This window comes from Sinocyclocheilus anshuiensis, unplaced genomic scaffold, assembly GCF_001515605.1.
Source record: "Sinocyclocheilus anshuiensis isolate Anshui unplaced genomic scaffold, SAMN03320099.WGS_v1.1 scaffold137, whole genome shotgun sequence".
NCBI classification, from domain to species: domain Eukaryota; kingdom Metazoa; phylum Chordata; class Actinopteri; order Cypriniformes; family Cyprinidae; genus Sinocyclocheilus; species Sinocyclocheilus anshuiensis.
Window position 1 is genome coordinate 80260 of NW_015537932.1, and position 13317 is coordinate 93576.

Below are 13317 nucleotides of genomic sequence, written 5' to 3' on the forward strand. Positions count from 1 at the left end.
TCCCTTTTCTCACTCACTTCAGGTCTTAAAGTCTCTACTAATGAGCTGACGAGTTGAATGGGGTGTGTTAGATGAGGGCGACAGTGCTGCTGCTCCAGGACAGTTTTCAGAGACATGTTCTTAAATGTGACTCATATATAACAAATACTTTCATGCACAGTTTTAAGGCAGCTTTAATCACCTTTTTGGTAACTTCATGACTTAACTGACGACATAACTACGACATTGCATGCATGAAATGATATACAGCGCGCGCCACTGCATTGTGCGTGCAATTGAAGAGTACATGCTATGAGTGCAGTATAACGGCTGACAGGACAGGAAAAATGGTTTTTACTGACATACGGCATGACAACATCTCATCTGACCGCAGTTCAGTTGTTCTACCGAAGCTCCTCGTCACCTGTAGCTTTTTCACGCTCGTTTGACTCGCGCCTGCCACTCTGCGTCTAAATAAATGTAATTCTTATCAAGAACAAAAAAAAAAGTGACCCAAGCATTAGTTGTGAGTGTGGTGGCCAACCCTAGCTCCGCCCCTGCGTTAATTGCGTTAAATATTTTTAACACGTTAAACTGAAAAAACTAATTGCATGCTTTAACGTGTTAATTTTGACAGCACTACTGAAATTTTTTTTTTAATACTTAAAATTTTTTGTTAGAATAGAATAGTGAGATTTGATTCCTTTAGTGAAAGCTCACAGAAAACGTACTCGGTTACTAATGTAACCTCGGTTCCCTGAGATACGGGAATGAGTACTGCATTGCTAGACGCTATGGGAAACTCCTTTTTTCCGATTTACTGAAGCCTTTTTTTCAATCACATCTTGCAGATTCAATGCATCTGCACTGCCATTGTTTCAGAAATTAACCAATGACGCCAAAATGGGCGGGGCATCTGGCTATATAAGCAGGTGCTCGGCATAGGATCACTGATTCATATCGACTGAAGCGACGACAGAGTCGTGCAGCATCATAGCACAGCTAGCTACGCAGTACTCGTTCCCGTATCTCAGGGAACCGAGGTTACGTTAGTAACCGAGTACGTTCCCTTTCGATACTTCACTTCGTACTGCGTCGCTAGACGTTACGGGAACCTATTCAATCACACCGCACTATGGTAGATGAACGACTTATAAGTAATTGTCCAGGGCGTCCAGAAGGGGGCCCTGTAGATCAACTACAATGAAGCAGGCCATAGCCAGAGACCCTGATTCTTTTCGGGGTCAAGAGGAGGCAAAGAAATGGGCTAACTCATAGAGGTCGAGCCCGGCCTTACATAATCATTCTTAGAGCTTTGCACAGCCTCGGAACTAGATAGGGCCGAGAGCGTGCCGGAAGCTAAGCCCAGACGTGGGAACTTCAGTGGGTTTGAGACATAGTCAAACCCAGCAAGGATTAAATCCAGCCTTAGGGCGGTCTCAAACCCAGCAAGGATTAAATCCAGTCTTAGGGCGGGAAATATGGTTCCTGGAGCATTTGAGCTCAGAGAGACAGTTAAGCAGAAAGGACCTGAGCCTGTAAAGCAGGGACGTCTAGGTTGTAGCAAAAATTTCTGCAATGGACACACCACTAGACCATGCCCAGGATGAGGCCATGCCTCTCGTGGAATGTGCTCTGACCCCGATGGGGTATTGAAGGCCCAAGGAGGAGTATGCAAGAGCTATTGCATCAACTATCCAATGGGATAGTCTTTGCTTTGTGACCGGAAGCCCCTTGGTGCGGCCACCAAAGCATACAAAGAGCTGCTCCGACTGCCTAAAGGAAGCGGAGCAGTCAAAGTAGATTTTTAATGCCCTGACAGGACAGAGCAGGTTTTGCTCCTGGTCCTCCTGCAACCTGACAAAGGTGGACGGCGAGGACCAAGCCGGCCACCGCACAAATTTCTGCAATGGACACACCACTGGACCATGCCCAGGATGAGGCCATGCCTCTCGTGGAATGTGCTCTGACCCCGATGGGGCATTGAAGGCCCAAGGAGGAGAATGCAAGAGCTATTGCGTCAACTATCCAACGGGATAGTCTTTGCTTTGTGACCGGAAGCCCCTTGGTGCGACCACCAAAGCATACAAAGAGCTGCTCCGACTGCCTAACGGAGGCGGAGCAGTCAAAGTAGATTTTTAATGCCCTGACAGGACAGAGCAGGTCTTGCTCCTGGTCCTCCTGCAAGGGGGGGAGCGCAGAGAGCGTGATTACCTGTGCTCTGAATGGAGTAGAGAGCACTTTAGGTACGTAACCATGCCTAGGCTTCAGGACGACCTTGGAGTCGTTAGGCCCGAATTCAAGGCAGGAGGAGCTCACAGAGAGCGCCTGTAAATCTACAACTCACTTAACCGATGCCAAAGCCAATAGCAGAGCGGTCTTTAGTGACGGGTCGAATATCAGCAGATTGCAGCAGTTCAAAGGGGGGCCCTTTGAGCGCCCTCAGAACCGTAGACAGATCCCACATAGGGACCGTAGAAGGGCGAGGGGCGTTCAACCTCCTAGACCCTTTCAAAAATTGAACAACGAGGTTGTTCCTGCCGACCAATATCCCGTCTATAGGAGCATGAAAAGCTGTTATAGCCGCCACATAGACCTTAAGCGTGGAGGGGGTGCGACCCTTATCCAACAGCTCTTGAAGGAAGGACAATATCGAAGATATGTCACATGTGGATGGATCTTCACCGCGGTTTGTACACCAAGCGGTGAAAACCGACCATTTGAGGGCATAGAGGCGCCTTGTGGATGGGGCTCTAGCCTGAGAAATGGTATTTAAGACACCCTCTGGGAGGTTCATAGGCTCCCATCGAGAGGCCATAAGTGTAGGGCCCACAACTTGGGTTGGGGGTGCCATATCGTCATGTTCGCCTGAGAGAGGAGGTCCCGTCTCAGGGGAATGGGCCATGGAGCTGCCGTGAGCAGCTGAGACATCTCTGAGAACCATAGTTGGTTTCTCCTGAGCGGGGCCACTGGAAGAACCTTGTGCCCTTGTTCCCTGATTCACCTGAGGGATCAGGGCGATCGGGGGAAAAGCGTAAAGGAGAAGGCTGGGCCAATCGTGGGCCAGCGCATCCCTTTCCTTCGAAAAATAGATTGGGCAGTGAGAGTTGTCTTCTGAGGCGAAGAGGTCGACCTCTGCCTTCCCGAAGATCTCCCATATTTTCCGAACCGTCTGGGGGTGAAGCATCCACTCGCCAGAGGGGACGTTGCTCCGAGACAGCATGTCTGCTCCCTGGTTCAGTTTGCCCGGTATATGCGCTGCTTTTAGGGAGCGCAAGTGGCAATGTGCCCACTCCAGTAGGCTCTTTGCCATTCTGAAGAGGCGTGGGGAGGAAAGGCCGCCCTGGCAATTTATGTAGGATACTACCATCATGTTGTCCGATCGGACTAAGACATGGCATCCTTCTAGATGTGGTAGGAAGGACTGTAAGGCCTGCCATACTGCCAGCATTTCCAGGCAGTTGATGTGCAGCTTTGTCTCTTCGCTCGACAAAAGCTGGTCTGCCGTCACACAGGGCTCCCCAGCCCGTGCTTGACACATCTGTGAAGATGACGTTCCTTTTGTGCATCATCCCCAGGGGTACACCCTGTTTGAACCATGAAGGGTCCTTCCAAGGGGCAAGGGCTGCGATGCAGGCTTGATCCACCTTGATACGAAGACGTCCGGGACGCCAATTCTAGATGTGGTAGGAAGGACTGTAAGGCCTGCCATACTGCCAGCATTTCCAGGCAGTTGATGTGCAGCTTTGTCTCTTCGCTCGACAAAAGCTGGTCTGCCGTCACACAGGGCTCCCCAGCCCGTGCTTGACACATCTGTGAAGATGACGTTCCTTTTGTGCATCATCCCCAGGGGTACACCCTGTTTGAACCATGAAGCGTCCTTCCAAGGGGCAAGGGCTGCGATGCAGGCTTGATCCACCTTGATACGAAGGCGTCCGTGACGCCAAGCTTGGGATGGAACCAGGGGTTTCAGCCAGTGTTGAAGAGGCCTCATGCGAAGGAGGCCTAACTGCAGTACTGGCGATGCAGAGGCCATAAGGCCCAGCATCCTTTGAAACACTCTGAGAGGAAGGGACGCGCCTGTCGTGAAGGCGGTTGTCAGCCGCTGTATAGCCAGGACACGTTCCGGCGAGGCTACAGCTCTCATTTCGGTTGAGTCGAAGACAGCCCCCAGAAATGAGATTCGTTGGCTTGGAATCATCGAGCTTTTGGCGTAATTGACCCTGAGCCCTAAGCACTCTAGGTGGTTGAGGAGGGAGGATCTGTGGGCTAACAGCTCGGCCTCTGACTGGGCTAAGACAAGCCAGTCGTCGAGGTAATTCAGAATGCAGATTCCCATCTGTCTCAGAGGGGAGAGAGCCGCATCTATGCACTTCGTAAAAGTGCGTGGGGCCAGAGACAGCCCGAACGGCAGGACCGTATATTGATATGCCACTCCCTCGAAGGCGAATCTCAAGAAGTGCCTGTGACGGGGGGCTATCCCTAACCCTAACCCTAACTTGGCTTGGGACGACTTCTGTGCAGCCATGACACGCTCGGCGAACCCTTCCACCGCAGGTCCGAAAAGGCCAGTGGGGGTGACCGGGGAGTCAAGGAAGATGGTTTTATCCGCTTCTTTGATCTCTGTCAAATTCAGCCACAAGTGGCGTTCCAGCACCTCAGACATCGCACACATTCACTGTGCCCGTCATCAGCGTGCAGTTGTGTACTGCACGAGCCACAGCCGTGGCGTGACATTTGCAACAACGTTGCAGGAAATTTGCTCAGAAATTTGCTATTTGTTACCTCAAGCAGGAAAGCGTCAGCACAGGCGCTCTGCAGACGGCTCATGAGCGAAGTGCTGACCGGTGCTGCCTTTGAGAGCGACGTGGGAACAGAGGTGCTTGAAGCGGCGATCTGATCCGGTGCTGCAAGGCGGCGCGCTGATCAGTGCTGCTTGAGAGCGGTGAGCTGTGGGCGGCGAGCTGCAAGCAGTGAGCAGAGAGCAGAGGCGGTGAGCTAACGGTGGCTGGATCAGCTTGCCGGCGAAGGCTTCAAATCTCGTAGACTCAGCGAAGAGCAGTAGATGTCGTCGCTGAAGGAGAAAGAATCAGTGATCCTACGCCGAGCACCTGCTTATATAGCCAGATGCCCCAACCATTTTGGCGGGCTCGGGCGTGCTGCTTCGCCATAGGCTCGCGCAGCTCTGCTGCGCCGTCATTGGTTCATTTCTGAAACAATGGCAGTGCAGATGCGCTGCTATGATTGAAAAAAAGGCTTCAGTAAATCGGAGAAAAGGAGTTTCCCGTAGCGTCTAGTGACGCAGTACGAAGTGAAGTATCGAAAGGGAAGATGCTGCTTATACAACGTTTTCTTTATGAAAAAAGATAGTTGTGTTGATTTAATTGCGTATAATTCTTATAGTTTGTCACTCGGTCTCTGATCGGCAGGAATCGACTCTGTCGTGCGAAGTATTACTGCAGGGAAATCGACGGACGAGAGGCGGAGCTTCATGACATGCTTGAGCGTCTGATTGGTCGAGCCCAGAAACTGACAGACTCGTCTGTGTCTCTATACTACTTCAGGTGAGGACTTCTGGGATTACTGATGTTTATTAATCTGATGTTGCAGGAAAAAAGACAAACATCTTCTTGTAGTATACTGTACAAACTCATTTATGTTCATTGCGTATCTGTTTATGGTGCGTTTGTGTCTTTAAATCACGTTGTTGTTGTTTTGTAGTGCTGCTCTCTATGTGCTGAAGGTGTTACGAGGTGTTGTGAGTGAACAGGACTCGGCAAATGCACCGTCAACACCGTCAGAGGTAAACTACCATCTCAAATTGACACCGTTTGCTCATTTCCAAGTACTGAGGTTGATAAAATAACTTTGTGTGTTGATCACAGCTGAGGCTTATGGGTAAAGTAGATGTTGAGAGGGTCACGGCTTGCTTCAGGAATGCATTGACATCTTTCATGACGAAGAGGAAAAGCCCTCTCACGGGAGCCATGTTCATCGACCTCTTCAGCAGATTCCCTGTGAGTCTAAAAAACTTCAGTAGTGAATAATATCAGTAGTATGTTTAAAGATATTGAGTTGGGGGGGGGAATCGAATTGTCATTTAAAGAGCTCCAGGTTTGCGGCGCTTGTTTGTGGGGCTGCACACTTTGGCCAAAAAAAATCTTTCGTTCTATCTTATAAAATAATAATAATTATTATTCTTGTTATTATTATTATAAAAGAAATTAAACAAAATAGGAATAGTACTAATGTAATAGTAGCATTTCACTGTAAAATAAAATATTTAATAGTATTTAATAGTGCTGTCAAACGATTAATCGCGATTATTCGCATCCAAAATAAAAGTTTTTGTTTACGTAATATATGTGTGTATACTGTGTATATTTATTATGTATATATAAATACACACACATACACGTATATATATATATATAAGAGAAATGTGTTATGTTTATGTACTAAATTTATAATATAAATATATACATATAAAAACAGGTAAATATTTTAAAAATATATACTGTATATGTGTGTATTTATATATACATAATAAATATACACAGTACACACATATATATTATGTAAACAAAAACGTTTATTTTGGATGCGATTAATCGCGATTAATCGTTTGACAGCACTAGTATTTAATAATAATATAATAATAAAATAGCTTTTACGATGATAATCACACTAATCCATATCATGACTTTATTTCATTTGATTAGTCATTCATCCCTATAAAAGGTAGACAGCTTGTTATTAGTGAGGTTTGATAAGGCCAACATCACTATTACTATTACTCATAATTGGTTAGGCAATTGGTCAAAGCATTAGTAATGTTGATTAAACCACAAATCAATGTCCTAGTGTTGCAGCGATGAGTCTTGCACAGGAAAACACCACTCAGATTTTCTTGAAAATGTAAAAGCTATAGTCTCCACCTCATGAAAGCTGTTAATGGGTCATAATTGGTCCATTTGTGTTGTGTTTGAAGGTGTTGTGTGTGAACCTGTTGGACACGGCGGTGGAGAACATCACTGCTGGAGTGAGGGAACATCAGCAGGTAAACCAAGCTGATCCATCTATATTATAGTGTATTTGAGCAGCTCATGAATATTTTGGATGATCGGTAACTGGATACTTGAATTATAATGTACTGTCTTAAGTGTGTTTTTTTTTTTTTATCTGGTTGTTTCAGGGTCAGGCATGTGTCGTGGCGCTCAGGGCCCTGCAGTCTAAAGATGTACAAAACCTGATGTCTGATGCCCACAGAACTGAGCTGCATCAGAAAGTTGTGGACCAACTTGCCAAGGTAGACTTTTTTCATGATTTACATTGTTGAAACCACACTTTCTTAGCTCGATCGTCTCAAAATGCAAAGTTTTGGAACAGCTCATTTCAACAGGAAGACCACAATTTCAGGGAAAATCATTTGCAAATATTATTAATATTGATACAAATTGATAGTTATTTTTACATTTTGTTATTTTTTAGTAATGCAAAATAAGGTACTTATTTAAACAATAATTAATAAATAATAATCTTTAATTAATACATTACAATAATTGCTTGTAGCCTTCAAATATTTTTCAGTATTATGTTTACATTCACTTTACATTAATATCTTGCCAATCTGATGGCATTCTGTATTTAAAATATCAAAGTAAAATAATATACAAATATACACAAACACTATAATAATATATATTCCCTTTTACATTCATGTATACAATATCAATATAATGCATATAATGTAAGCTCTCTCTCTCTCTCTCTCTCTCTATATATATATATATATATATATATATATACTCAATATAATATTGATATACACACACAATATCTATATAATATATATACTAAAATATATCCCTTTCTTCCAGAGTTTTGAAGATGTAGAGTGTAAGAATAAAACTGTTCGTGAGAAGATAGTCAAGGCACTAGAGCTCTGTCAGCATCTTGTCAGAACCGTTCACAGTCAGGTAATGAATAAATGTTTTTCCTAAATCTTCTGCTTTTACAAGCTATTCTCAAGTGTTTGAGTGTTAAAAACCCACTTTGTTTCTGTCTGAGCAGAAAATGCAGGTTAATCTGGAGCTCCTTCAGAAAGTTCTCAAGTCCATGAACGCTGAAGGAAGCCTGCAGAAACCAGGACAGCTGGAGGACACATACTGGAGCGTGATGAAGTTATTTGGCATTTTGTGAGTCACGTTATTCAAATCTATTTTGATTATAATTTTAAATGTGTATGTAAATGCTTAACTACCATTCAAAAGTTTGGAAAGAAGTCTCTCATGCTCATCAAGGCTGTATTTATTTGATCTAAAATACAGTAAATATTGTGAAATATTATTGCAATTTGAAATAACTGTTTTCTGTTTGAATATATTTTAAAATGTAATTTATTCCTGGGATGTAAAGCTGCATTTTCAGCATCATTACTCCAGTCTTCAGTGTCACATGATCCTTCAGAAATCATTATAATTGGCTGATTTGCTGCTGAAGAAACATTTCTGATTATTATCAATTTTATGTTTTATTATGTGAGACTCATCATCATAATCATCTTTTGGTTCGTGTCCATCAATAATAATGAAATATGTGGAATAACTTTCATATTTAAAATATTACATAATAAAAATGTTAAATATTTTTCTTTAGCGTATTAAACCATTTCCAGCAAGTGTAACTGATAATCAACCTGTCTTCAATGTCTCTCTTCCTTTGCTTTATTTTAGAAAGCCAAAGATGGAAAAGGTGAAGAAAGTTGTAGAGGCAGAGCAGACAGAAGAAACCACAAAGAAGAAGAAGAAGAAGGGGTTCCTTCCTGAGACAAAGAAACGCAAGAACCGTAAGAAGCCTACGGTACTGGAGGGAAAAGAGACGCCAGCCTCCACAGAAACTGCTGGAGGAGCGTCCGGAGAGGAGGGAAAGAAGAAGAAGAACAAGAAGAAAAACAAGAGGAAACAGCAGGGAGGAGAAGGAAAAGAGACACGAAATCAGCCAGCCACTAAAAAAGCCAAAACACAGCAGCAACAACAGAAGAAGAAAAAGAAAGGAGGACAGCAGGAAGTTGATGGGAAATAATTGGACAATATGATGTAACTGAATACAGGACTCACTACAGGTTGCTGTTTGTCCTGTGCAGCCCAAACTTTGGGCCTGGCCTTCAGAAATCTGCTTCTTTCAAGATCACCTGTTCTGTTCAGAGAAATCAGCAATTGTGAAGAGAGAAATATCTGCATTATTTGCCTGTTTGTGATTACTTGCATGATATTATTTTTTTAAAAGCAATAGAAGAAATACTAAAAGGCATTTTATTCTTAAAGGGATAGTTCACCCAAAAATGAAAATGTGATGTTTATCTGCTTACCCCCAGGGCATCCAAGATGTAGGTGACTTTGTTTCTTCAGTAGAACACAAACCGTTGCAGTCTGTCAGTCTTATAATGGAAGTGAATGGGAATCACGGCTTTATAAACATCACATTTTCATTTTTGGGTGAACTATCCCTTTAATATGTGGTTTCTGTGTTTTTACTGTGCAAAGTACAGTGGCAGTCATTGAACTTTACTTGATGAGGTTTGTTCCAGTTACTATAAAAATATTGTAAAACTATAAAAATAACACAAATGGGAATTACTGTAGTGAATAAAGAATGAGTGCTGAGAAGAGAAAGGCTGTGTCAACTGTTTGCACACTGAAACGAATGAATGTTCCCAGGAAATCAGAGTAAAATAAGACCAGCACCTTTGTTTTGTGTGCACCTTTGTTACCACATGATTTTGCATTAAAAGTTAATTCATTAACATTAATGAAAAATTTGAACCTTTTCTACAGCATTATGGAAATAATTTTGTTCCATTTTATCAGTTCTAACATGCATTGTAGTGTTAAATCAATTTGCCAGCGTCAAACATCATGCTCAGTTTTTAATTTATGAGAAATGCATATTTATCAGTAAATAAATAAACTTTTGTTAGCTAAAAATATTTTACATTTTAAATAATTTTCGATAATTGTAATCTGAAATAAAAAATATGTAAATTAAAAAATAAACAGATTTAAACACTGATTTAAAAATAAAGTTAAATAGAACTATTAAAAATAATAAAAATGGCAAGCAAATAAAATGTCAATTAAACTAAAAAGGAAAACCAAAAAAAACATTTAGAAATTAATATTAATAAATAACAGTAAAAAAACTGCTTCAAAACATAATTTAGCACTAAACTAGATGAGTAATAGTTCAGTCTAGACTCTGCAATATTGTTACTCTTTGTACCATACTTTGTGTAAAATTTTACAAACTTGTTTAATTTTGATGTTTATTTCTAAATAAAAAAATTAAAATCACACAAATCAAACTCAAAGTTTTTAATTGTATTTATGTCCAAACAAGTTCCCAACATGCTGTAAAAAATGATACGCCTCATAAAATTAAGATTAAGCAACCTTTCACTGACCTTTTGAAAAATACTTTTTTTTTTCTTTACCTATTTTGTACCCTATTCATGTAAAATACATAACTGTAATATCTGTGGTATTCAGTGTTGGGGAAAGTTACTTTTAAAAGTAATGCATTACAATATTGCGTTACTCCATAAAAAAGTAACTAATTACATTACTTAGTTACTTTTTATGGAAAGTAATGCATTACGTTACTTTTGCGCTACTTTTTAAATCTGGACAGGGCTTGCTTGTTTGATTTTAAAATAAAAACCGTTCTATTTTTGGCAAATATAAAGGCCTTTTCACACCAAAAGTGAAATGAATAAGCCTCAGGCTGAAGGGAAAGTAAATTACGTCCATACAGTAGAATGCAGAAGAAGAAATTTCAACACACTTCAGTAATAAAAAAACACACAGATGTTTGTCTAGAGTAATTTTAGCTTTAGTATGGTTGAACTGGATCATCGAAGGTCAGAAGCAAAGACATTGGTTAATATGTAATATATTACCCCCAACACTGGTGGTATTTTCGGCGGAAACTATAGTTTCCATGCCAAATTTCTGTCGGAGTAAAGCTTAAAATATCCCACATCTGTTTGAGAAGCCATGATTTACTGCAACATTTCCTCACTTCCAATAGATGGCGCTCTTCTGATCAACTGCTATTTCTGGAGAATTACTGAGGAAGTGATTAGCGCTGTACAGAGGGGACAGATGCCAGAAACAGAAATAGTAAACATGAAAGTGAGAAGCAGACTGTAGCGTGAAGCTGTCTGTGTAACGTTAGTGTTCAACGGCCCTCTGAGCTCGGATCCGTGTGTTTATTCGCGTCTGACGGCGGACAGTCGAGATCGGACGGGCGAGATCAGCGAGAAGAAGATCATGTACAACAACAACAGCAGCAGCACACCGTCATCCTCCTCCTCCTCCTCATCTGAGGCTGGAGACATGAAAAGTGCACTGTTCAGCCCGGGCGAGCCGCTCAGACAGCCGCGCACGACTCCTCCGGTGTCGGACGGCGGCGCAGGTGAAGTAACGTTCGGTGCTAGCTCACATGCTAGTCCGCTAATAACTGTTTCTGCGAAGTAGCTAATGTTGTCCGAGGCTTTTGAGGGGGGATATACACACACAATTCTTAGCCTTTTTGTCTAGTCCTCCATTTGAAGCCCCCTCGGTTATAAAAAGCAGAACATTTGGGTTAATTACCCTGCGGAGGAGTGACTTCAGTCGATGATCGTTAATGCTAGTTTAGATGCAAGTTATCACGATATGCGTATATGTTTATATGTGTGTAAATATATTTGTTCGTATGCATGTATGCATATAATATAGAGATATATGCTAATACTTGGGTAAAGTAAAGCTGATTTTTAACAATGCCAGTAGGACATACAGTACTGTGCAAAAGTCCTAGGCCATTAGTATTTTCACCAACAAAAAATGGTGTTATGTCAGTTATTTCTATCTTTTGCAGTAGTGTGTCAGTAGGAGATATCAGTTAACATTCCTTTTGCCATTAATTGTAATAATCCAGTAAGATTTTTGTATGCACAAGGAGTCTGACAGCAGCCAGTGCTCCACACACTGTTTCCTGAAGTGTCTCGGAGGTGTTACCACAGTTCTTCTGGATTTAGTCTGTCTGAGTTTTTTCTGTTTCTTCACGTAATCTCAGACAGACAGACTGGATGATGGTAAAATCTGATCTCCGTGTGGAGCACTGGCTGCTGTCAGACTCCTTGTGCATACAAAAATCTTACTGGATTACCAGTCTGTCTGTCTGAGATTACATGAAGAAACAGAAAAAACTCAGGCAGACTAAATCCAGAAAAACTGTCGACGTCTCCAAGACACTTCAAGAACTTTCCTGCAAAGCTACAGTACTGTTTAAAGTTTTAGGCACTTCTGTAAAAATGCTTTAAAGTGAGGGTACTTTAAAAAATAATGTCATAAATAGATTGTATTTATCAATTAACTTCTATGAACTAAATAAAATCAGCATTTGGTGCGACCACCCTTTTTGTTAAAGCAGCTTTTGTCCTAGGTTCACTTGCATATAGTTCTTCAGGTAGCTTTGCAGGAAGGTTTCCTGAAGTGTCTTGGAGGTGTTACCACAGTTCTTCTGGATTTAGTCTGTCTGAGTTTTTTCTGTTTCTTCACGTAATCTCAGACAGACAGACTGGACTGTTTCCTGAAGTGTCTCGGAGGTGTTACCACAGTTCTTCTGGATTTAGTCTGTCTGAGTTTTTTCTGTTTCTTCACGTAATCTCAGACAGACAGACTGGATGATGGTAAAATCTGATCTCTGTGTGGAGCACTGGCTGCTGTCAGACTCCTTGTGCATACAAAAATCTCACTGGATTATTACAATTAACGGCAAAAGAAATGTAAACTGATATTTCCTACTGACACGCTACAGCAAAACATATAAAAAACTGGCTTAAAACCGTTTTTTTTGTGCTGTTGTTGGTGAAAGTACTAATGGCCTAAGACTTTTGCACAGTACTGTATGTAATGTAAATGTATGTTATTTCCTACTGACAAACTAAAGCAAAAGATAGAAATACTTGGCTTAAAACCATCTACCATCTTTGAAAATACTAATGGCCTAAGACTTTTGCACAGTACTGTATATATGGGTGGTCCATGTTTATGTGTAGATATATGAAGTTACTAATGCTTTGACAGTGTAAAGCTTATTTTTTAGCATTTCAGTAAAGTTGACTATACAGGTGCATCTCAATAAATTAGAATGTCGTGGAAAAGTTCATTTATTTCAGTAATTCAACTCAAATTGTGAAATTCAGTGCACACAATGCAAACTAGTTTAAGTCTTTGGTTCTTTTAATTGTGATGATTTTGGCTCACATTTAACAAAAACCCCAAAAACCCA

General features: G+C 41.5%; 2 protein-coding genes across 2 annotated transcripts in view; both read left to right on the top strand.

Annotated features, from left to right (window-relative positions):
• The window catches only part of mybbp1a (MYB binding protein (P160) 1a), a 30139-nt gene extending 20780 nt beyond the window's left edge, over window positions 1–9359 (top strand). The window contains exons 20-27 of the mRNA XM_016446669.1: window positions 5409–5543; window positions 5701–5782; window positions 5865–5996; window positions 6971–7039; window positions 7175–7288; window positions 7860–7958; window positions 8053–8177; window positions 8715–9359. Coding sequence (XP_016302155.1) covers window positions 5409–5543; window positions 5701–5782; window positions 5865–5996; window positions 6971–7039; window positions 7175–7288; window positions 7860–7958; window positions 8053–8177; window positions 8715–9063 — 1105 coding nt within the window. The 3' untranslated portion in view covers window positions 9064–9359. The remainder of the gene's footprint in view (window positions 1–5408; window positions 5544–5700; window positions 5783–5864; window positions 5997–6970; window positions 7040–7174; window positions 7289–7859; window positions 7959–8052; window positions 8178–8714) is intronic.
• A 1677-nt stretch (window positions 9360–11036) lies between these two features.
• The window catches only part of LOC107658232 (polyadenylate-binding protein-interacting protein 1-like), a 14519-nt gene continuing 12238 nt past the window's right edge, over window positions 11037–13317 (top strand). The window contains exon 1 of the mRNA XM_016446699.1: window positions 11037–11454. Within this exon, the coding sequence (XP_016302185.1) occupies window positions 11310–11454 (145 nt within the window). The 5' untranslated portion in view covers window positions 11037–11309. The remainder of the gene's footprint in view (window positions 11455–13317) is intronic.